At 40.0% G+C, this 23,507-nt stretch overlaps 2 protein-coding genes and 1 long non-coding RNA gene across 4 annotated transcripts in view; 1 reads left to right on the top strand and 2 right to left on the bottom strand.

Moving 5' to 3' along the window:
* Positions 1 to 3,803, top strand: part of LOC121738478 — a 110,874-nt gene extending 107,071 nt beyond the window's left edge. Inside the window, exons 10-12 of the mRNA XM_042130547.1 lie at positions 1,714 to 1,803; positions 2,718 to 2,812; positions 3,100 to 3,803. Coding sequence (XP_041986481.1) covers positions 1,714 to 1,803; positions 2,718 to 2,812; positions 3,100 to 3,205 — 291 coding nt within the window. The 3' untranslated portion in view covers positions 3,206 to 3,803. The remainder of the gene's footprint in view (positions 1 to 1,713; positions 1,804 to 2,717; positions 2,813 to 3,099) is intronic.
* A 6,168-nt stretch (positions 3,804 to 9,971) lies between these two features.
* On the bottom strand, positions 9,972 to 10,344 carry LOC121738832. Its single transcript, XR_006037343.1, has 2 exons — positions 10,303 to 10,344; positions 9,972 to 10,159 (listed from the first exon to the last, which is right to left on the bottom strand). It is a non-coding gene; the product is annotated as an uncharacterized LOC121738832 (long non-coding RNA).
* A 170-nt stretch (positions 10,345 to 10,514) lies between these two features.
* On the bottom strand, positions 10,515 to 22,851 carry LOC121738831 (transmembrane protein 223). 2 transcript variants are annotated; one of them, XM_042131078.1, is made up of 4 exons: positions 22,334 to 22,851; positions 20,098 to 20,402; positions 17,897 to 17,906; positions 10,515 to 10,526 (listed from the first exon to the last, which is right to left on the bottom strand). In XM_042131078.1, exons 1-2 carry the CDS (start codon positions 22,713 to 22,715, stop codon positions 20,110 to 20,112), a joined length of 675 nt encoding a protein of 224 aa, XP_041987012.1. In that variant the 5' UTR covers positions 22,716 to 22,851; the 3' UTR covers positions 10,515 to 10,526; positions 17,897 to 17,906; positions 20,098 to 20,109. The 2 variants fall into 2 exon arrangements, with proteins under 2 accessions (XP_041987012.1, XP_041987011.1); XM_042131077.1 differs by lacking the exons at positions 10,515 to 10,526; positions 17,897 to 17,906 and having other exon boundaries at positions 19,992 to 20,402; positions 22,334 to 22,850.
* Positions 22,852 to 23,507: the final 656 nt, after the last annotated feature.

Below are 23,507 nucleotides of genomic sequence, written 5' to 3'. Positions count from 1 at the left end.
TTAAAGTGACACGAAGTTGACCGGGACAGCTAGTATTCTATAAACCATTCCTGCAGCAGTATTTCTATAATAAGTCGGGAAGTAGATTAAAAGCTGGACTGAAAATTTTGCCGAAAGCTGGTGGCGTCGGGCATCATACTACTTTGCATACTGCAAAATTCGCTAAACAGTGGAAATAATCGACATTATATTATGGGAACAACACCCTAGAGTCATTTTACCCAGAACACATTAATACACAAGAACAATAATTATAACACATTAATACACAAGAACAATAATTGCCTAATATTGCATCCGGCCCTTTGAAAACAACTGTCTAATGAAATATAGTCTCGAGTCTGGCTATATTTTAGTCGGACGAGAGTTAAACCCAGTGAAGATTATGAATATATGTATAGAAAATATGTATGAAAAAAAATTCATATTTGACGCGGACGAAGTCGTGGGCAATAGTTAGTGAGAAATATATATCCAACAAATTAATATACCCTTTCTACGCCTGTTTGTTAAGGATAGCTCCATAAAGTAACGTTAATTACTATTGATTTTGTGAACATAAGATGCAAAAATAAATATACTAAAATAATCGTAGCTTAGCTCCGATATTACTTAGAACAATTTTTATTACTAATATATGTTTCTCTAATGTAGTGCTACAAAATAGTTATGATTTTATCCCTGGCCGCTGGAAAAAAAAAATGACGCCACAGGTCCATACAAAGTTACCCAATGACACGTTTATGTTTAATAGTTTTTGAATTATGAGAGGGTCAAAAGTGGCTCCAAATGGCTCGTGTAATATTTCTCACGGTACAGACTGCTGCCCAACAGTTCTGCTATACTTGAACTTGGCTTGACACGCTACCGCGTGTCCAGATAATGATGCATTGTTGGATTATAAATTCCTATACGTCTACGCATGAGAAATCTCACCGTTCGCAAACTGTGAACATTAATGTTATATAAGTTATTTATGAGGATTATTAATAACAGTCGATACAATGCTTTTATGAAGGTTTTGAAAGCAAATACAATATGGATGATCACTCAGGTCAAAATATTAAATTAATCATCATCATGAAAATAAATAGGTACATAAGTGAATTAAATTAAGAAATTTAAAAAAAAAAACAAAAAAAACCCCGCCAAACAACTTTAAAAAGTAATGAAATAATATATTTAACTGAATTTAAGTTTAAATAATTCCTAAGTGTAAAGTGATATTTTAGTCCATCGGTTTGTCGCGGGACCGCCAACTGTCTTTTGCATTTTGTATCGCCATGTCACTGATTGTCTCGATTTGGTTCGCTGAAAACTGACCCTTAAACTATAATGTTATGTGAAATAAAACATCTACATTAGCGGTCCCCCAACACACCTTGACAACAATGAACAATTATGGACTAAAATATCACTTTACACTTAGGAATTATTTAAACTTAAATTCAGTAAAATATATTATTTTATTGCTTTCAATTCATTTAATTCATTACTTAAAAATAAAGTATGTCTGATTTTATAGTTAGTCCTAAATGCAATAGAAGATTATTTAAATGTTTTACATTACACGATTCGATATCGGATGTTGAACTAATAATGACGAAGATTTATCGAATCGCGTACTACGCTCTTTGAATGTTAGTTCTTAATACTGATTAAATATTTTATTAAATTTTATTTTAATAATTGATTTATCATTAATGTTTTCAGGACGATTTTTTACTCCGGCACTACGACAAAGGCCCGTGCAAGAATAAACTGGGACACTCTCGCGCCTCTGTGCTGTGGCATCGCGCGCAGGTATTTTATTAACCTACTTCCAAAAAGGAGGTGGTTATTTTATATTCGTCTCTTTTTTTTTATTGAAGTGAAAACTTCTTTAGCGGCGTTGAGCACTTTTGTGGGATGGGTAAAAACTGTGAAACTCGCGTCAGATTCTCGTGTTGATCGAAAAACCGTAAGACGGTTGGAGAGTAGCGTTGTAACATCGAAATCGATTAATCGAACAATCGATTGTTTTTTTCGATTGTCGATATTTTTTAATCGATTGTAAGGGTTTTGATTAATTAAAAAAAAACGATTTTTTAAAAATCGATTTTTATAAAAAATGGGTTATAAATTTAATCGATTGTAAGGGTTTCGATTAATTTAAAAAAAACGATTTTTTAAAATCGATTTTCATAAAAATGGGTTAAAAATTTAATCGATTGTAAGGGTTTCGATCAAGTTATTAATAAAAACGTTTTTTTTTAAATCGATTTTCATGAAAAATGGGTTAAAAAAATTGTAAGGGTTTCGATTAATTAAAAAAAAAGATTTTTAAAAAATTGATTTTCATAAAAAATGGGTTAAAGACTTAATCGATTGTAAGGGTTTCGATTTAAAAAAAAACGATTTTTTAAAAATCGATTTTAATAAAAAATGGGCTAAAAAATAACGCACAACGTTAATAATCAAGTTTTCACTTTTGCCGGCACTCCCGGAGTGCAACTGCAACGCAACCCGTCTTTTTTACCCTTAGGTCTTTGTCCATTTTAAAGCACACAGAAAACATTTTTGGTATATTCTTTTCAATGTAAAAATTTAAATGCTCACCAACGACGCTACAAGTACTAGATTATTAATGTTATTTGAGTTATGTCTTTTACTAAAATCCGAGACAAGTCGATTTATATAGTCGATAGGTTTTAATAATCAATGTCATATATTTCCAGGTGGTTGGCATATTCGCCGGCTTTGGCCTGCTGCTGCTGGTGGCCAGTCCCCTGCTACTGCTCGCCGCGCCGTGTATCGTGTGCTGTAAATGCAGGTGAGTGTCGTGTCAGTCGTCAAGCATGACGAGAATGTCGTGTGTTGTAAAGACATTGACACATGCTGTTGTATTATTGTGGTCATATTGTATTTTATAATCTCATGTTTTGCAAGATTTATAACCTGGTTAAATCAAAGCTATGGCTTTTTTGCTATAGTTAATACGATACGATATGAAACTTACTAAATTTCATCAATATATTTATTTTGTAATACATTCTGATACTACAATGTTTAATTTTACTTTTAAGTTCTCTCGAACTAAGTATTCAACGCATTTTTCAGACTGTGCAATCCCAATACGAAGAATTTGGAGGAAGTTGACGAGATTGAGAGCATCACTCCGGGCAGGGAAGAGGAGGGAGAGAGCACCAGGTATCTCTCCGATTGACCTCCGCGCTACTAGACAACGAACTTAACCTTGGGGACAAAATTCAACCTTTGTCCCGAATTTAGGTCCCATTTTCGACCTTTGGCATTGGCATAAACGCTCATAGATGGAGAAGATTGTCGTTCGAAACTTTACGGACGAATGAAACCACAGGTCACACTCGCATTGACCAAGAAGTGACTTACGAAATGACAAAATATATTTATTTTATATAAGGAGGTGTTACGATCGACGTTTAAAAGTACAAAGAATAAAAGAGTAGATTCATTTTCAATGAATATTTAAGACCACAAAAATATTTTTATCGTAATCGTAGAGCGAAGCTTAAAGATTTTAGGAGAGAAAAGCATTTTTTAACCTACGATTTAGCCGGGTTAGTTTTAGACTAGTCAAATGAGCTAAAGTCTAGACTTCGGAAAGATAACATCGATAAAGAGCATCGTAAGATTGTGATTCGAAAAGCAGCGATTTAGATTGTTATTTGCTATTACATACTTGAATTGATGGTAAGTACTCTTGCGTTCTAGCTCTTAACTTTCATAAACTGATAGATACTTTTTAGCTTCGTTCAATTTTAGATTAAATAAGTATATATTATTTTGTTATAAGTAATATAAAATGTATATTATACTGCAATAATTTTAATAATTACATATGACGTTCACCCAGCTAAAAATAATGCGGATCTTATTTTACCTAACGGCTTCATTATTATCGGTCCGATATCGCATCGGATAGTGTGCAAACGCTCTTTCAGATTAGTATCGGGTTTGTAGAGAGCATTTTCTTTTAAAATATCCTGATTAAGTAATTTGATACATATATTTTTCGCAGGACGAGACCGCACTATGCGACACGACACGTCGCGACATTTCACCTTCCATAGAACTGACATTTTACAAACACGAATGCGACGTTTTACAATCGCCAGTTCTACATAATATAGAACGTGAAGTGTCGCGTCGCACAGTGGATCGAAAATCGAGTTTCATAGACATAGGAACTTGAGTTTCCAGATGTCATTTTTTAGGCTGAAATATGTTCTCTTAGTTGTTATTACATAATAAAATGTTAAAAGACTCAGCTACGTGACATAATAAGGGAGTTATAATTTTTTAAAGAAATTTTTGTATGGAGCCGACAGGAAAAATGAGCATATCTCTGGAATCGCATGGTTGGCCGTTATATCCTCACACACTATTATAGTAGTAATTATTACTCACATTTTGGTATATTTTGTATTACGGCACCATTTGCGTTTTTTTTTCTAAAATTCATCAAAATTAAAAATATTTATTCTATTTGTATTTGTTGCAAAAGTTTATGCTGTGGTTAAATGAGGTCTTTTTCATAATATTTTAATACCATAGGATCACATAATTGGCCAAGTGCGAGTCGGACTCGCCCACGAAAGGTTCCGTAACATTATAGAGCAAAATTAGGCCATAAATTGTGTTTTTCTATGAGAGTCCCACTTAATTTTATATTTTAGTGTAATATTATAGTTAAATATTAAAGTACACATAACTAAGGATTGTGTAAAAAATTCAAAAACCTATCTGTTGCCATTATAAGAGCAAAAAAGCCCAAAAAATCACGTTTGTTGTATGAAAGCCTCCCTTAAATATTAATTTTATTTTGTTTTTAAGGTTCCGTAGTCAACAAGGAACCTTTATAGTTTTGGTCTGTCCGTCCGTCTGTCAGTCTGTCCGTCTGTCTGTCTGTCCGTCTGTCTGTCTGTCTATCCGCGGTTTTGCTCAGAGACCGGCACCTACAAAGCTATAATGGGGGCTACCGTTTTTTAGCTCATTAGATGGCGCAACTGTCGACTAAGGTGCGAAGTATAGCTATTAAAGTCGACTTTATAATAATCTAAAATCCTATTTATTGATTTAATTAAATTTAAATAATATCTCCTTTACTTTTGCTATTTTCTAATAACCATAAGGTTATTAAAAATAGCAAATAGCAAAAATATACATTTATTTTTTTAATTTCACTCTCAAAGCATTTACATTGATCGCTAAATAATACTTTTGGGGATAATTTTACGAAGGAGATCGCTTTTCAACAGGTAAATTGCATAAATAATAATTTATGTCACGAAAACCACTAAAACTAGTACAAAATAGACGTTTTTGGACCTCGCGCGACACTAGCGCCTCTAGCGGAAAATTCACACGCGGTAGCCCCCATTTGGCATGAATGCACATATTAATGATGCCGACAAAAGGGTACCTACATGAAATCTTAAAAATATATTTTTTTATTGTCTTTAACTTCCCTACACATCAAGCGGGGAAGATTTTTTTTTCGAGTCCACTCTATCGTATGGATAGGTTTATATCAAATCAAAAAAAATATATGAATATTCATAATAATATTATGAATATTCATAGATTTTTTTCCGATTTAGGGATCCGTTTGTGATATATTAAGTTTTAAAGTGGAAAAAAACGTGAAAGTCCTGTGTCCCTTCTACCAGCCAAACGGTTTATTCTGGAAATGTAAAAAAATTCAGAGAGAAAGAAGTTCTAAGAAGACTTCATAAGTTATTGAGTAATAGTCGATCAACTAAAAAAATGTATTCGGCGAAGTATAAAGGAACTCTTCGTTCAAATTCCTTTGAAAGTAACTGAGATGATGTTTTTAGTATGTTATGATTGTACGTTCACTGACCATACAAAAAATTTAAACTAGCTGTACTACGGAACCCTATATTGTGCGTGGCCCGACACGCACTTGGCCAGTTTTTCAGTATTTGTTGTTGTAACGGAAATAGATATTACATAATCTGCGTCCTGCGAAAAGTTCAACTATCTAGCTATATTACCGTTCCTGAGTTACAGCCTGGAGACAGACAGACGGATAGACAACGAAGTCTCAGTAATAGGGCCCCGTTTTTACCCTTTGGGTACGGAACCCTAATAAATAGTTTAAACAATTAACAACACTGTACTTAGCTGTCTTAATCATCTACTCTTTGACTGTAATATAGCTAGATAAATAATTGAAATTTTCGCAGGACGCAAATTATGTAATATCTATTTTCGCTACATCAACAAAATATACTAAAAACAAAATAAATGTAATATTTAAGTCCCTTCGTGCGCGAGTCCGACTCGCACTTGACCAATTATGTGATCCTATGGTTTTAAAATATTATGAAAGAGACTTCATTTAACCACAACATAAACTTTTGCAACAAATACAAATAGAATAAATATTTTTAATTTTGATGAATTTTAGAAAAAAAATCGTAAATGGTGCCGTAATACAAAATATACCAAAATGTGAGTAATAATTAGTACGATAATAGTGTGTGAGGATATAACGGCCAACCATGCGATTCCAGAGATATACTCATTTTTCCTGTCGGCTCCATACAAAAATTTCTTAAAAAAATGATAACTCCCTTATTATTACACACAGGTGAGTCTTTTTACATTTTGTTATGTGATAACAACTAGGAGAACATATTTCAGCCCAAAAAAATTACATCTGGAAACTCAAGTTCCTATGTCTATGAAACTCGATTTTCGATCCACTGTGCGTCGTGTCGTGTCCCGTTAGTGCGGTCTCGCCTTAACTATAATTTCGTATGTTTTTTTAAATAAATGATTCGATATAATATTATAGGGAAGATGCGATATTTTTATTTTCTTTTTTATTTTAAAGAACTCTATGTAGAAGAGACCACAAGTATATTAAAAAAAATAAAACACTGGAATTTACTGCAAAAAATGCGGTTTAAAATTGTCAATTTTAAATTTGGCGCCAAAACGGATCTAGTCTGTATGACGTCACTACTTTTTGACAATTATTGACAATGGCTCCACCTGATCGTACCTCTCAAAAAGTTTTTTTTTTTTTTTGGGAATTGGCACTGACACTCCTCAAAAAGTTGTCATGCCCCCCCCGCGTACCGCGTTCCATTTACCGTTAAAAAGATCAATACGCTCAAAATAGGAGGCATTTTGAGCGTTTTGATCGTTTTTAACGCTAAATGGAACGCGGGAATAGCAAGTGTGAGCAACGTCACTGAACGCTGATTGGTGTTTTGAAATCCGTTCCGTTTCAAGTCACTTTTATTTCGTAATATTTGTAAAAAAAACTTATTTTATAAAATATTAACCTTGCAGTGGACCTTCATTTGAAATATTCTTTAAATATTTTAATAGCAAAATTTTCATAAATATTATATTTGCATGTTCCCTTTTAAACTGTAATTGATCGAAGACTATAATGACTGTATTAATTCCTGTTGCGTGTTAGAATCTTTTGTATTTGTTTCGTATTTTATTTTACGCCTTTTTTGTTTGTATTGAGCCACTCACGAAAATCACCTTGCCATACTTTTCCAGGTCCCAATGGCTGTCATACCACTGCAAAGGTGTAATTTTTTTTCACCAAACCACCCTGAAACTTTTTTAACAGTTCCCTGTATGATCATACTGGTATCAGCCATACTGGTACAAATGACCAAGAATTTTGTATCAGTATTGGAGATACTGATACAAAATTCTTGGTCATTTGTACCAGTATGGCCTAAGTGGGATTTGCGAGGGCTTATTGACATAATAACTGTCATGGCCTGTTCAGCTCGCTAAAAACAAGCAGACCAGTAATTCAAATGGCGTTTTCGGAATCCAAAATAACTTAAATTTCCTTTTCTTTAGAGTGCGTCCGGTGCAGCCATTTATAAATTAACAACTCGTATGGCCAGCTTTATTTGAGCATAGAACTGAACTTGAGACTGAAAGGCCGAGTAGGTGCCATTTTGATTTAGAGAAGGCTTAAAGTATATTTAAATGTTGGCTTGTAATCATGTAGACCGAGAAGTTATCTTGTCCTTTGAAGTCTGTAAAGGGAAGCGTCCACAAAAAAAAATACGTAAATTACTAAATTTTCGATGTGGATATGTGGACGTTTATCCTTTTTAATCTGGCTGCAGACGATCTTATTTTGAGAATGTTAAAATAACGTCGAGGCAGCCTTAAGGTGAGACCGCACTAAGCGACACTAAGTAGCAGCGACTAGACGCGACACTTCACGTTTCATAGAACTGACATTTTGTGTCGCGAAGCGATGGCTCACACGATTTCATGCAAAGAAAATTTGGCCGTGACGTGTCGCGTAGCTACCGCTTATTGTCGCTTTAGAGCGGTCTCGGCTTTTATGTCACTTAAGGTCATTTTTAATATATCTGTGTCATTTTGCTTGCGCTAGTTTGTTGCGGCAGTTTTGCAGCTAGAAAGTGACGAATACTTTAAGATATATTTCTAGGGCAATAAGTTTACTTTTCCGGCGTTGCACGCTATTAGCAGCGAATACGTAGGTTGTCTAGAAAGCATCACAGAAAAGTCTTCATTTTACGCCTTTTTTGTTTGTATTGAGGAGTTTATCGTTTATAAATAATGTTATTTTAGTACTTACGTTTGTCCAAATAAAGATATTAGCGCGCTTTGCATAATTTTAGTTTTAATTATTTTAATTATTTACAGTTGGCAACACAGTTACGGGCGACAAATAGTAAATGAAAATTATATGTATAAAGCACAAAAGGAAGGTCAGTTTATAAAAATGATCTCAACATACAGGGATTATGTTGACTGTGTTGTGTACTGTAAATGTGTAACTGAACATTTGGCGGGATGTGTATAGTGTAGCTGCAATGCAGTGAGGATACATTTTATTTTTATCTGTGGTCACTGGTCGACGCGGGAGTTTGACAGATATTTTTTTCATGGACCCTCTATGCCTATGGCCTAGAAATTAAGGATACAAAAAAAGGGTAGTTTCACACAAAATTATATAGTTCAAAAGAGATTTTTCATATACATTAAGCAGGTCATTCAGAATGCTATCCTATCTGAAATGTAAATAAAGGATAGTAATAAAGTTTTAGAAAATCATTTCCATACAAAAATTCAGCTTTTAATCTTCATTTATTTGAATAGAATTCTATGTGGTCTTTTTTATTAATTATAATTACACGTACTCTCGGTATAATATACTGGAATATTGCACCTAGATCAATGTAAATATAAATATTGTACTTAAATTTTTGAGGATCTATAAATGCATGTATTTATTTATTTTTCTAAAACTTATCCAACATAGAAATATAGCGTAGAGTAGGTAAATTTAAAATATTTTACTTATCGTAAATAATATTGTTATAAGTATTGTAATGAAAAAAAAAAAAAAAAGGTTTTAAACTTTTTACTGATAATTTGTCCAAGTTCTCCGAGTACTATATAAATATTTAATAACTGATCCTCAATAGCTTGTGTAGCAAGCTAGATAAAGCATTTTTAGTGTTAATTAAAAGTGTCTGTAGGTGATCTAGGATAAAAACTCTTTGTAACTTTTGTTTTAAGTGAAACTTCACATTGTCTCATAAGGCTGCCTTCACATTAAGTCGCGAGCCGCGCGGCAGCCGCGCTGCTCCATGGTACTAAAGCGAGTCGCGCGGCAGCCGCGCTGCTCCATGGTACTAAAGCAAGCCGCGCGGCAGCCGCGCTGCTCCATGGTACTAAAGCAAGGCGCGGCAGCCGCGCTGCTCCATGGTACTAAAGCGAGTCGCGCGGCAGCCGCGCTGCTCCATGGTACTAAAGCAAGCCGCGCGGCAGCCGCGCTGCTCCATGGTACTAAAGCAAGGCGCGGCAGCCGCGCTGCTCCGTGATACTAAAACGAGCCGCGCGGCTGCGGCTGCCGCACTACTCGCGACTTAATGTTAGCAGCCTAAGAACAGTTTTTTGCGATACATAAGATTTACTTTGCTTAGTTTCATTGTACTTATTAATTAGGTGTTACTTTGCCTCGCTTACTGACTACACAAACAAGATGTCAGCTAATTATTTTGTGATTATTTATCATTGGGATTAATAGGCCTGGGTCACAGAACACTCTGTATGTTTGGTGTGAACGAGACCTAAGCTAACATATGTACTATCAAGAATTTGATTCCTATGCAAATCGGGGACCAAGTAGTTTGGTTGCTTTACGTCAAACCCAGCTGACAGATCACAATTAACATTGAATTGACATATTCGACCAAATAACGTTGGTCTGTCAATTGCATAGGAATCAACTTCCTCGATGGTACCTAATTAGGCACAAACATAAAATAACACATTTATTTGAACTAGATAATATATTTATTTTTATATAATATTTTTTAACATTAAAATATTTTTTGTTTTCATTGTGACAAAAATAAATGTAAGTAAATAATTTAATTCTGTTATTGTCTTGTTTTTGTGTATCATTTAGTTACTGTGAACTTAAAGAATGTAGATTTTTGGAATAAATAATTCTCGTTCATTAAATAATGTACTTTCACTATTCACCCTTTGTTTTTCCCAAGGAGGTTACAAGTCCTAGGATATTTTTTTTCATAAAAAAATTTATAATGTTTGTAGTTATTTATTGTTTCAAGTCTAAAATAACTTACTTATCTTGAATAAAATATTTGTTCAAGTTAAGTAAGTAAGTAAGTAGTTTGTCCAAATAAAGATATTAGCGCGCTTTGCATAATTTTAGTTTTAATTATTTTCATCAATGAAACCTTTTTCTTTTAATCTTAAAGCAAATATTATTAACCCTCGGTTGGTCGCGCTTTTAAAATAACGCCGTTGGTCACCTGGGGTCTTTGAAAGCCTAAAAATTAAATGACATAAAAATGGCATAAATTTATATATTTCTTAACTTTTTTTCTGTAAATTATTGTTATTTAATTCAATGTTAATCAGATTTAATCAGAAGATTAATTATATTTTGAATACTTATAACCAAAACTTACAAATTAAAAATAGAAGTCAAAAAATTTCAAGTGGAAACCGTGAGTTGGGAAAATTAAAAAAAAATCAACATTATTTTAAAATTATGGTAAAACGTGTAGGTAACTAAAATGACAGTTAAATTTCCTATAACTTAGACTGAGATTTAAAAAGCTAAGTCCAAATAACATATAAACTATTGAATGTTAAACATTGACGAATTTTCAGCAACAAAACCTTATATATTTTACACAATTTCCTGCTCTAATACTTTAAACGTATGGTAAATATACCGACAATTAGTTTCTAACATAGACATAATATATACTGTCGTAGTTTCTAATCATCACCAAAAAATAATCATCATCATTTTGGTCTACATAGCAAAATATGCATTTCTGGAAAAGTGCGTCTAAGACTGGGTTGCACCAGAGGCGTGGGTAAAGTTAAAGTTAAATGTGGCGTCCAAACACCCCATATTCTCATACGACATCTGTCAATTTTTCCGGTTATAGTTAAGGTTAAAGTCAAAGTTAGTTGGTGCAACCCAGTCTAAAACGTTTTATATGTAATATAAAACAATATGAATTAACACACGAACATTTTAATTGGTCTATTATTAATAAGCGGGGCGCTCGTCTATTACAATTTTCCTTTAACCAGAACTTACACATCGCCAATAGTTTCTTCTACAAACGACCACAAAGGCGCTGGACTTGGGTATCACCTGACGGTTACACAAATAACGAAATAGATTACATTCTCCCCTCTGATAAGAATATAATCAAATATATTAGCACAATAAATAAAATAAAGTACAGCTCTGATCACAGGCCGCTGAGGGCCAAATTGAAATTTAATTTTAATATTTACCGAGCCAGAACATTTCAGAAATCTAATTTAAATCACTCCAAAGAAAATTTAACTAATAACCACGAACAATTTAATTTAGACCTTTTCAACCACTTTAGTAGCTTAAAATTAGATGAAACGGACCCAGAAACCCAATATAACGCCATCTTAACAGGGATTTCCAACAGCATTAAAAAAATTAAAAAAACAACCTAAACAGAAAAATAAGTTAACAGCTGATACCATAAAACTAATAGAAAAAAGAACAGAAATGAAAATTGGATCCAAAGAATATAGAGAATTAGATAGAAAAGTCAAGCGTAGCATTAGGAACGACATTCGTAGACTCAACACACACATGATTAAAATAGCGCTAGAAAAGAATTCATCGTTAAGGATCCTAAAACAGGGAATCACAAAAGGTAAAACTTGGAAAAATAGCCTTAAAGATAACGAAGGTATAGCACATAGTAGTAGAGATAAGATAGTAGAAATAGCAACAGTTTATTATAAAAAACTTTTTTGATAACTTAGAAACAGGATACCTTCCATTAAACTACAAATGTTCAGAATCGATACCTTTTATCACAGAATCAGAAGTAAAGTTAGTCCTTCGCAGCATGCCTTACAACCGAAGCCCTGGAGAAGATGGAATCAGCTTTGAAATTTTAAAAACTGGTTCTCCTGCTCTACTTCCGCATATCACAAATCTCTTTAATACCATCCTCAAATCCGGCAGGTTCCCTAACAAGTTTTGCCATTCCAACATCTCTTGCACAAAAAAGGCGAAAAAAAAAATAATATAAATAATTATCGTCCCATAAGCCTGGTTCCCCACCTGTACAAAGCATTCATAAAAGTGATACTCAACCGCATAGATCATAAGCTGGACCAACACCAACCAGCGGAACAAGCCGGATTTCGACACAATTTTTCAACTACAGACCACCTTCAGACAATAAACCAACTCATTGAGAAATACTCGGAATACAACAAACCCCTTTATTTGGCCTTCGTCGATTCGACTCTGTTACCCCCACTCAATCCGGGTCCAGCACCGAAACAGAAAAAGAAGAGGATAAAAAAATCTGCTGCAGCTGTGGAGGCGGCGGCGGGTAGGCGCGATGCTGCCCCTGTCACAGCTGTGGCGGGACAACATGCGACCGAGGAGTGGTCGCAGGTTGTCAAAGGGAAAAAAGGACAGGTACAAAGAAAGAGAGAGGAAGGAAAGAAGGTACCTAAGAAGAGGAAGAAAAAGAAAAATGGAGGTCTCCGCACTCCGAAAACTGCAGCCGTGGTTCTAACGTTGCAGCCAGAGGCGGAGAAAAGAGGCATCTCGTACAAAGATGTACTAGAAAAAGCCAAACAACGGGTCGATCTCGTCAGCCTGGAGATCCCGGCTGTAAGGTTTAAGGTGGCAGTCACTGGGGCTCGATTGCTCGAGATTCCAGGGGTTGCTAACAAGGATAAGGCGGACAAACTTGCTGAAAAGCTCAAGGAGGTAATGGAGGAGGACGTTGTCCGCATCCACCGACCTCAAAAGTGCGCGGAGCTGCGCCTACAGGGTCTGGATGATTCCGCCACCCCGGCAGAAGTGGCGCGGGCCATTTCAATGCCCGGTGGTTGCGCAGTTGGCGACATTAAGGTTGGAGAGATCAGGCGAGACCGCAGAGGTCGTGGATCAGTCTGGGTTAAGTGCCCGGTTGAGGCGGCAAAGAAGGTAACAGCCCCAAACGTAAAAGTTTGCGTTGGGTGGACCATCGTGCGTGTGGTACTTCTGACCACGCGCCCCATGATATGTTACCGATGTCAGGAGGCCGGGCACACCCGGGCAATATGCAAGAGCGAGGTAGACCGCAGTGAGCTTTGCCTCCGCTGTGGTCAGTCGGGCCACATGTCTGCGGGGTGCCAAAACGCGCCTCATTGTGCACTATGTGAGGCCCATGGTAGGCCGGCGGACCACATCGTGGGAGCTAAATCCTGCGGGAAAATGGCGCCTAAGAAAAAGAGGGACGGTCCAGAGAAGGGCAAGGCACCTAAGGCAGTCGCCACAACATCCACGGCGACTACCGTTGCTGAAGCGGCACCAATGGACGCCTCATAACGGCGTCCTTTAAGTTTCTGCAGGGCAACCTTAATCATTGTGCCCGGGCGCAGGATCTCTGGTTGCATGAGATGGCGCAACGGATGATCGACGTTGCAGTGATAGCTGAGCCGTATCGTGTCCTGCCCAGGAGCGATTGGATCGGGGACGAGGATTCAACGGTGGCGTTGGTCCTGGGCCCAGGAATCATGCCTTTTTCTATTAGGAGTGTGACTAGGGGGCATGGCTTCATCGTCGCGGATTTGGGACCCCTCACCGTGGTGGGGGTTTATTTTTCCCCGAACCGGCCTCTCGTGGAGTATGAGTCCTTTCTACTGCGACTCACCACCTACGTGAGCAGAGCTGCCAACCCAGTAATCGTTGCCGGAGACTTCAACGCGAAGTCCACGCTGTGGGGTTCCCCGGCGACGAATGCCAGAGGCAGGGCGGTTGCCGAATGGCTATTGACAGCGGGCCTAGTGGTGGCTAACAAAGGTGCGGTTAGCACTTGTGTCCGATGGCAGGGCGAGTCAATAGTTGATTTGACTTTTGTCAGTCCAGCTATTGCTCACCGCATTGTGGATTGGAGAGTTTTAGAGGAGGTCGAGACGCTCTCAGACCATCTTTATATAAGGTTTGACGTTGTCGCCTCCAGCTCAGGGTCGGACAGTCCCAGGCCGATCAGTGGCGGACCTAGATGGTCTCTGAAGAAGATGGACCGGGAGCTTCTCGACGAGGCTGCGATTGTTGCATCTTGGGTGCCTCTGCCGTCCGAGAATGTCGACGACTGTGAGGAGTGGTTAAGGAAGGCAATGCAAGGCGTCTGCGACGCCTCTATGCCACGTGTAGGGACTTTTAAGCCGCGGCGCCAGATGTATTGGTGGCGCCCTGAGCTACTCCGCATACAGCAAGAGTGTACGGCAGCCCGTCGTCGTTATAAGAGGTATCGCAGACGCCGATCAAGGGATCAGCAAGAGGAGGAGGGCTTGTACACTGCGTATCGTACGGCCTGCCTCACCCTTCGCAATGCCATACTGCAGGCGAAGGCAGACGCCTGGCAGGATTGGCTGCGGACACTCGAGGAGGATCCGTGGGGCAGACCGTACAAGTGGGTACGCCAAAAGCTGCGTCCTGCAGCCGCCCCAATCACGCAGACGATAGAGCCGGAGCTCCGAAATCGGGTCTTGTCGACCTTGTTTCCACGTGGGGCTAACTGTTCTCCCCTCATAGTTCCACGAACGGAGAACTCCGGGGCTGAAGTTGCAGAGGAGGAGGTACCACCTGTCACGTCAGCTGAGTTGGCCGTGGTGGTGCACAAAATGGGCTCGAAGAACACGGCCCCAGGCCTGGATGGCGTGCCGGGTCGTGTCTGGAGTGCAGCAATGAAACACATGGAGCCACAGGTACTCACCGCTTTGACCAATTGTTTGGTCCAGGGTCGAGTACCGCGGCGCTGGAAAACAGGCAGACTGGTTCTTCTGCGCAAGGACGGGCGGCCAGAAGATCAGCCATCGGCCTATCGACCCATCGTGCTCTTGGACGAAGCGGGCAAGATGTTGGAGAGGGTAATTGTGGCGCGCATTAATCGCCATTTGGAGTGCACTGGGCCGAACCTTAGTCCTTCCCAGTACGGGTTCAGGAGCGGCCGGTCCACAATTGACGCAGTGGCTCGTCTGCGTGACGTGGTCGAGGAGGAGACGTCCCGGGGTGGAGTTGTGTTGGCAGTGTCCTTAGACATCTCTAATGCATTTAACTCCATGCCCTGGAGCGTCATCGAAGCCGGATTAGAGTACCACGGGGTGCCACGTCATTTACGCCGGACCATCAAAAATTACCTCTCCGAAAGGTCGGTTCAATACCCGACGCAAGACGGATGGGAGGAGCTGGAAGTCGATTGCGGTGTTCCACAGGGATCAGCCTTGGGTCCGACCCTGTGGGACATCGGATACGATTGGGTACTCCGTGTTGTACTCATACTTGGAGCCGAGTTGGTTTGTTACGCAGACGATACTTGTGTGGTTGTTCGCGCACGAACGCATAGAGAGGCGGTGATTCGGGCGACGGCTGCTGTCGCACAGACAGTTCACCGAATTAGAGCGTTGGGCCTCACAGTTGCATTGAACAAAACCGAGGCCGTTATGTTCTATGGGCCCAGGAATGCGCCACCACTGGGTTTGGAGATTGTCGTGGGCGGAACGAGGATTGCCATATCGCCGTCGATGACGTACCTGGGCCTTGTATTGGACGGGCGTTGGACTTTCGGGGAGCACTTCCGTCGGCTCTCCGAAAAGGTCACGAGATCTGCGGGGGCCTTGGCGACTCTACTCCCGAATCTCGGGGGTCCGAGCCTGGGCTGTCGGCGCTTGTACATGGGTGTTATCCGCTCAATGTCCATGTACGGAGCGCCAATATGGGCTGAAAACTTGTCACCTAAAAATGCGCTAAGTCTTGGGAGGCTTCAGCGCGTAATGGCTACAAGAGCAGTTCGCGGATACCGGACGATCTCAAGGGATGCGGCCTGCCTACTTGCTGGAAGCGTCCCTTGGGACTTACAAGCGAGAGCCCTCTCCGACGTTTACTGGCGTTGCGCAGAGGTCCGCGCCGGGGGTGGCAACCCCCTACCGGACGCTGTACGTCGGTGGAGGGAAGTGGCGAAGGAAAGGACATTGATCCTGTGGGACGAGCGGCTTCAAGAGCCGCAGGTGAGCGTTGCCCTAATAACGGCCATACGTCCGCTCCTGAAAGAGTGGATCACCCGGACATACGGCGCACTCTCCTTCCGACTGACACAGGTGCTGACCGGGCACGGCTGTTTTGGTCGGTACCTGTGTGAGATAGTAAGGAGAGAGAATGACACTAGGTGTCATCATTGTGGCGACGAAAGGGACACGGCCGAACACACTGTGATGGTCTGTCCCTCATGGACAGGACAGCGTGCGGCCCTCGTGGCCGTAATTGGACAGGACCTCTCGCTACCAGCTATCATTCGAGCAATGCTGAGTAGCGAGACCGCGTGGACGGCAGTTGACACCTTTTTTTTTTTTTTTTTTTTTTTTTTTTTTTTTAAGGACGGGAAATGCTCCTACGCATTCCGCGGGGGACGGGGAAATCCTGCCGCGGATATGTGGGGCTCTCTGCGGTCGGCAAGGTGGTAAATTGACCGCAACTCTACCCACTAAAACCCGTCCGTGCCTTCTCCTCCGCTTGGCGCTGAGCCGCTGGACCCGCCTGAGGCGAAAACTGCAGCGGCCCAGTTAGCGGCGTCTGCTTTCGCGCAGATACTCCGCGCGGCAGTCTGCTGCCGCCTACTCCGGGAGAGCTGCCCAAGGCACCGGGCGCTCTACGTCCGAAAGGACTCGTGCAATAGGCAGCGGGTTCCCCAGCCCGTTGCCCGAGTCCTGTCTACGGCGGGAGCTGGCGCTCGTGTTCAGCGCGCCTACGCCCTCCACGCCGTCTTCGAATTGGGTCTGCGGCCACATCCGCCTCTCTGACCCGCTCGGCGGCCTCCTTCTGTGACATGACTTCCTCACAGAAGGTAGCTATTGCGTCCCATCCCTGTCTCGACCGAACCATATTTGAGATTATGGCCGGGAGTGTTAAGTCAAGTCCGGTGGTCGCAACAAGCACCGCTCGCTGTTCAACCCAGGCTGGGCATTCCAGGAGCGTGTGCTGTGCGGTATCATCATCATGATCGCAGTGGTGGCAACGAGGCGTTGGTTCCCTCCTGGCCGTGTGGTGCAGGTAATGACCGAAGCAACCATGCCCGGTCAGCACCTGAACCATTCGGTAGGTCAGAGCACCTCGAGCGTTTGCCACCCACTGTTGGAGTACAGGCCGAATTGCCGCCACTATTTGGCGACCTGCGGTTGGCGACGCCATCTGGTCCTGCCAGGCGCGCATTAGTATAACACGCGCCTGGCGGCGCCATCGGGTTACCAGGTCTGGTGGAACCCGTTCTCCACGTTCTTTGACTTCGGCAGTACGGAAATACACCTCAGCCAGTACACGTGCCTCCAAGTCCCATGGAGGGGACCCTGCCAGCGCCAGCGCTGCTTCGCCGGCTATCGTACGATAGCCGCGAATACGGCAGTTGACACCTTCGCCCAGGAGGTTATAGCTGCCAAGGAGGAGGCCGAACGCAGCAGGGAAAGGGAGGCGATCGACCCCTCGAGACGGCTAAGGCGGAGACGTGCGCGACGCCAGCACAATGATCCACCCTAGCCGGGGTACTCGTGGTGGCGGCGTGGGGACGCCGTCATCAAATTCGAGTCCCAGAGTGGGTCACGATGCACAAAACGCTCCGTGCATCGTGACACCAGAGCCCAAGCAAGCCCCAAGTGGGGCCTCTGTCGGCCTGCGGGGCGAGAAGCGCCCCCAAATGAGTGTGGTCTGACAAAGGTCGGACGGCCACTGACGGAGTTGCGGTGGGTGTGTCGTGCCCGTGGCTTCGTCTTGGGTGGCGAGAGGAGCGTCGCAGAGAGAGGCCTTCGTCGATTACACAAAAGCTTTTGACAATATTAAACACTCAGCAATATTTCAAGCCCTCCACAACCAAAACATAGAAAATACATACATAGATCTATTAAAAATTATCTACCACAACAGTACCGCCAATATAAAACTAAACAGCACTGGTCCATCATTCCGAGTTCTCAAAGGAGTCAAACAAGGAGACCCGCTCTCTCCCAAACTATTTACAAGTGTCCTTGAGGAAGTATTTCGAAAGCTGGCAGCTTCATGGGCGACGAGGGGTATTGTCGTCGGTGACAGGAGGATAACAAACCTTCGGTTTGCCGACGGCATTATTCTCTTCGCACCCACAGCCTTGGAATTACAAACAATGCTTGAAGACCTAAGCAACGCAAGCCTCGAGGTGGGACTAGCGATGAATGGGTCCAAAACACAAATAATGACCAATAGCAGAAAACGTAGAATCGAGGTAGATGGGCAAGAATTACAATATGTCGACGAGTATATCTATTTGAGCCAGATAGTCTCCTTTAAAAATAGACTAGGAAAGGAAGTCAATCGTCGAATTGAAAACGCCTGGAAGAGCTACTGGTCCATGAAGACGCTAATGAAGGGAGATTTGCCAATCTCCCTGAAACGCAGACTCGTCGACATGTGTATTCTGCCCATCCTAACCTACGGTGCTCAGACTTGGTCATTGACTGAGTCGCAAAGGTCCCAGATCGGGGTTTGTCAAAGAGCAATGGAGCGCAGTATGTTAGGCGTAAGACTAGCTAACCGAATAAAAAATAGCACGCTGCGCTTCAAAACAGGTGTTAAAGACGTCGGCATGAAAGCTGCAAAATTAAAGTGGGACTGGGCGGGTCATACCAGCCGCATGCATCCTGACCGTTGGGCAAAGGTCACCACAGAGTGGGTACCAGTGGAAGGACGACGCCGCCGTGGACGGCCTCCAAAAAGATGGCGAGATGAACTGGATGCCTACAAGCCAGGCTGGCCCGCGGTGGCGTTAGAGCGAGACAGATGGAAGACCTTGGGGAAGGCCTTTGCCCAGCAGTGGGATAGCATAGGCTCATAATTTTTTTTTATTAAAATACAAGGAAAATCATAAAAGAAACCCATTTCGGTGTGAAAACTGTATGAAAATATCAAATCGAATTTAGTTACGCGGTTGGTCACCTGGGGTCTTTAAAGACCCCAGCGTGAAGCAACACATCTGTAACACATAATACATGCACGCGAGCTCAGATTAGTGCCAATTATATCGAGATTTAATTCCTTTTAGGAAGCTACCTAAAGAGCGGAGTTGCTAAGATTAATTTAAATATAGTTTTTTCTCGATTTCGCCAACTCCGGGCTTTTAAAGACCCCACGCGACCAACCGAGGGTTAAAGAATGAAGATTAAAAGGATAAGATAGAAACACAATTTTATTTTTTTCTATACGTAATTTTATATAACACAAAATATTACAAAGGGTTTTCAAATTATAACAGGTTATAATTAATTAGTATCAGTAATATCATTATTAGTCTATGAATTAATCCTTTAAAAAATCTAGATCTGAGCTTAAAATATTTTTTTGGTACCAGGTTTTCGGTAACACAATACTTTGTGAAGCTCTGTAAGGTTGTCAAGGAGCAAGACACAATATGAATCATTATCACACATCATGTGACATGATCATTGGTTAATCCTGATAATTGTTTTCAGGTTTTACCATACCCTTTTCAGCCCTGCTGTGCTGTCAAAGAGCAATACATTCTTGAACTCTCCTCTCATGTCAAGCATGTAATGCATGAAAGTATTCTTCACTTTCAATGGCAGCTGCACTCTCGCTGTTCTTCTATGTTCTTTGCAACATATATTTTCTACTGGCACCTTCATAATTCTGTTTTGGCCGAATGGGGAATATGTAACAAATGTGACATGACGGCCGCCTTTGTTGAGGATAAGGTACCTCACAGATTTAAGTGTGTACATCCAGATCATAGCTAGTGATCCCGTTCCTGAAAAAAAGTTAGGTATATTGAACAAGTAAATCAAATTAATTTAAAAAATTAAGGTCAATGTGTTGAAGTCCGGCATACTTTTCTAAAATTAAAGTTTAACATAATTTATTGACTTGAGATTCGCTTTTTAAAGTAACTTGTGTCATCTGAAATTATAGGCTGTATATTAATTAGACCTATAATGATCTAAAAATAATCTTAGTTGCCGTATTTTTTTACTTACGTGGTATTTTTTAAAAACTCGGCGTGTAGACAGACTTCCCTTACAGTTTCAGGTAAGTCCGTCTAGCAGCAGTATAGCCATACTTGTGAAGTAAAATGCATGGCAATGGTTTCTAGCAAAGCCACAAAACGGCCATTCAAATATGTGTTTAAGGTGTCAGAAATAAGGTTCGCATTCCAGAGAAAAATAATTTTATATCATTTTAAGGCAAGTCGTATATCGTATATCGTAAGTCTAAGTGGTTGCAAACATTTTCATTAAAATTATAGTGCATTTTTTGAAAAATTAAACACTAAGTATAAAACATAAATGTTTATTACAACAAAATTATATTAATTAGTGCCAGTAAAATCAACAACTTTGATTCATCATCATTTATGGGATGGGACATTTTTCAACATACTCCCCTACTAAATTTTGATTTGATTATTGTTATTGATATGTCTACTTAGTACCTATGTTTTTTTATTCCTTCATATTAATATTTAGTTAGTTTAAATAACTTTTTTAGTTTACGTGACAGATTGGGGCCATGCACGCGAAAGTTACGAGTTTTTACCATTATTTTCGCCGCTCAATTAAAATTATAAGGGTTGTTGGTCCGGGAGGTAGGATTTTTTAAGAAAATTTTCTGCTCTTTAAGGATCTTTTTTCAAATTTTCATTATCTCAAATAATTTTTGGTTTTTGGAATATTAAAAAACCAAACCCTTCTTTTTTTACTTAGTAGTTTATAACTTTTGCAATTTTTATCAGCCCCTCTTGTATGCTCTTTTCGTGCAGTAAAATTTGGGCAATGCTATGATTTGGTAGTCCATTGTTTAAATGCAAATTAACAATAAAGACAGGTATATTTGAAAAGGTTGACAATATCTGATTCGAGGCAAGACCGGCATATGACAGCCTTTCCTTATGAAAACTAGACAGACTTCCCAATTATTGCAATTTTAGGTTAGACACATGTTGCAGGTGATAATAACGAAATTAATTCATGAAGCCCTAGCCGCATCCGGCCGCGATAACAATAGATAAGCTCGACCTCTGTGGCTCAGTGGTGAGCGCGTCGGTAGCTCAAGCCGGAGGTTGCGGGTTCGAATCCCGCCGACGGAACAAAAAGTTTTTAATGTTCCCGGGTCTGGATGTGTATTAAATATGTGTATGATATAATAAAATTCTTAAATATATGTATAGTATAAAAGTATTAAATATATTTCCGTTGTCTGGTACCTGTAACACACCTTTAGGTACTTAGCACGGGGCCAGACTGACGTGGTGTGAAGCGTCCATAGATATTATATTATTATTGTGTCTTGTTATTCCACGATCGATGGGTTAAAGCGGTATTAACAAATTGAACACCAGTAATAAGTAAAAGGATCACTAAATTACTTATGTAATCCAAGAAATTCCAAAAACTCCTTCGTATTCCCACTTTTTTTAAATTTTTTTGGCAGAGACTAACACTCCGATTGCGAGTATAAAACGGAAAAAAAATTTGAGATCTTTTTTTTCGTAACAGGTAGTTAGTAGCGACATGTCTGTTTCTTAGATCAAACTAACTTTGCAATATTGTTTTACCCACTGAGCCATATGAAACTAGTCGTTCAAATATGGAAGTTATTGCAGCTAGACGGACTTACCTCCCAGACGGACTTCGACACATTGACCTTACCTAACAAGGAACCACACAAACACAACAAACTCACCAATTACTATAGCAATTGTACTCAAAGTGTTCTTATATTTATTTTCGCCGAGATTTATTTTCTTGAACCAAGGAGTATTTTCGTCAATAGCTGATCTATCTACAGGAGCATCTTTCAAGCTTTTAAATGCAAAGAATCCTAGGTAAGTCCAAAATACATACTGTATTACAGCAAAAATATTCATATACTTGTAAAACTTTGGATTCTCATATTTAAATAATATCACATCTTTGGCGACGTTCGTATTTACATCGTGAACTGTTTTTGTAGCCACTGAATTAAATTTGATAGCAGTGTTAGCAGTAAAACACCTTTTAGTGTTTATAAAACTACACAATGATTGTCTCCTTAAAATAGTCCCCGCAAATACAAGAGCATTCATTTTGCTTAGAATTTAATTTTAAAAATTCATAAGAATTTCACTAATAACACAATTTAATATTATTTAATAACTTTTGTTACTTTAATTACCTAGTACCTACGGTTAACGGTAGGTATTTGAAAGTTTTACAGAAATGAAAAATATTTATAATAAATGTTTTTCAGAACTAAATGATATGAACTGAATGAATAAATGATTTTATTTGACAGTGACAACTTGTTGACAACCCATGTGACAACTGACAAATGCATTTTTTTTCTTATTATGGCACTTTGGCTATTTAACCATGTCCAATGACGACTGTTAGTAATCTGTGACGACTGTCGAATATATTAAGGCGCGAAAAGTGAAAACAATATTCTATTACTTATGATTACTTGGGTAAATGATTAGTACATTGGACTGTACTGTTCATTGGACAGAGTATAAACGCAATATATTTAAGGTTGTTTTAAAAATTGCCTGTTTTTAAAGTAATAGAACGCCTGATTTATAAGAAAAACAGGTAGTTCTTAAAGCAACCTTAATAAATATACCGTAGTGTTTTTGTGCTCTGTCCAATGACTAGTACTGTCCAATCACTAGTCATGTTCACCCTATACAATTTTCAGCACCAATTTAGTTTGACCTTTAAACGCCCTTGGTAGCGAGGCCTGCGTTTGAAACCACTGGTAGAAGGGTTGGTTTGCAACTTGTTTGCAACCGTCTAGCCCAGTGGTCCCCAACCTTTTTTTCATGCGGGCCACAAACATGTTTTGGTCTTGGTGTCACGGACCACGACACAAATTTTTT

This window comes from Aricia agestis, chromosome Z (genome assembly GCF_905147365.1).
Source record: "Aricia agestis chromosome Z, ilAriAges1.1, whole genome shotgun sequence".
Taxonomy (NCBI): domain Eukaryota; kingdom Metazoa; phylum Arthropoda; class Insecta; order Lepidoptera; family Lycaenidae; genus Aricia; species Aricia agestis.
The sequence above is the reverse complement of the archived record's forward strand: the minus strand, read 5'-3'. Positions and strand labels throughout refer to the sequence as shown.

Coding starts and splice junctions, on each gene's coding strand:
- LOC121738831 (XM_042131078.1), bottom strand. CDS start 22,715: ATGAATGCTCTTGTATTTGCGGGGACTATTTTAAGGAGACAATCATTG. Junction 20,403..22,333: donor TACAATTGCTATAGTAATTG/GTGAGTTTGTTG, acceptor ACTTTTTTTCAG/GAACGGGATCACTAGCTATG.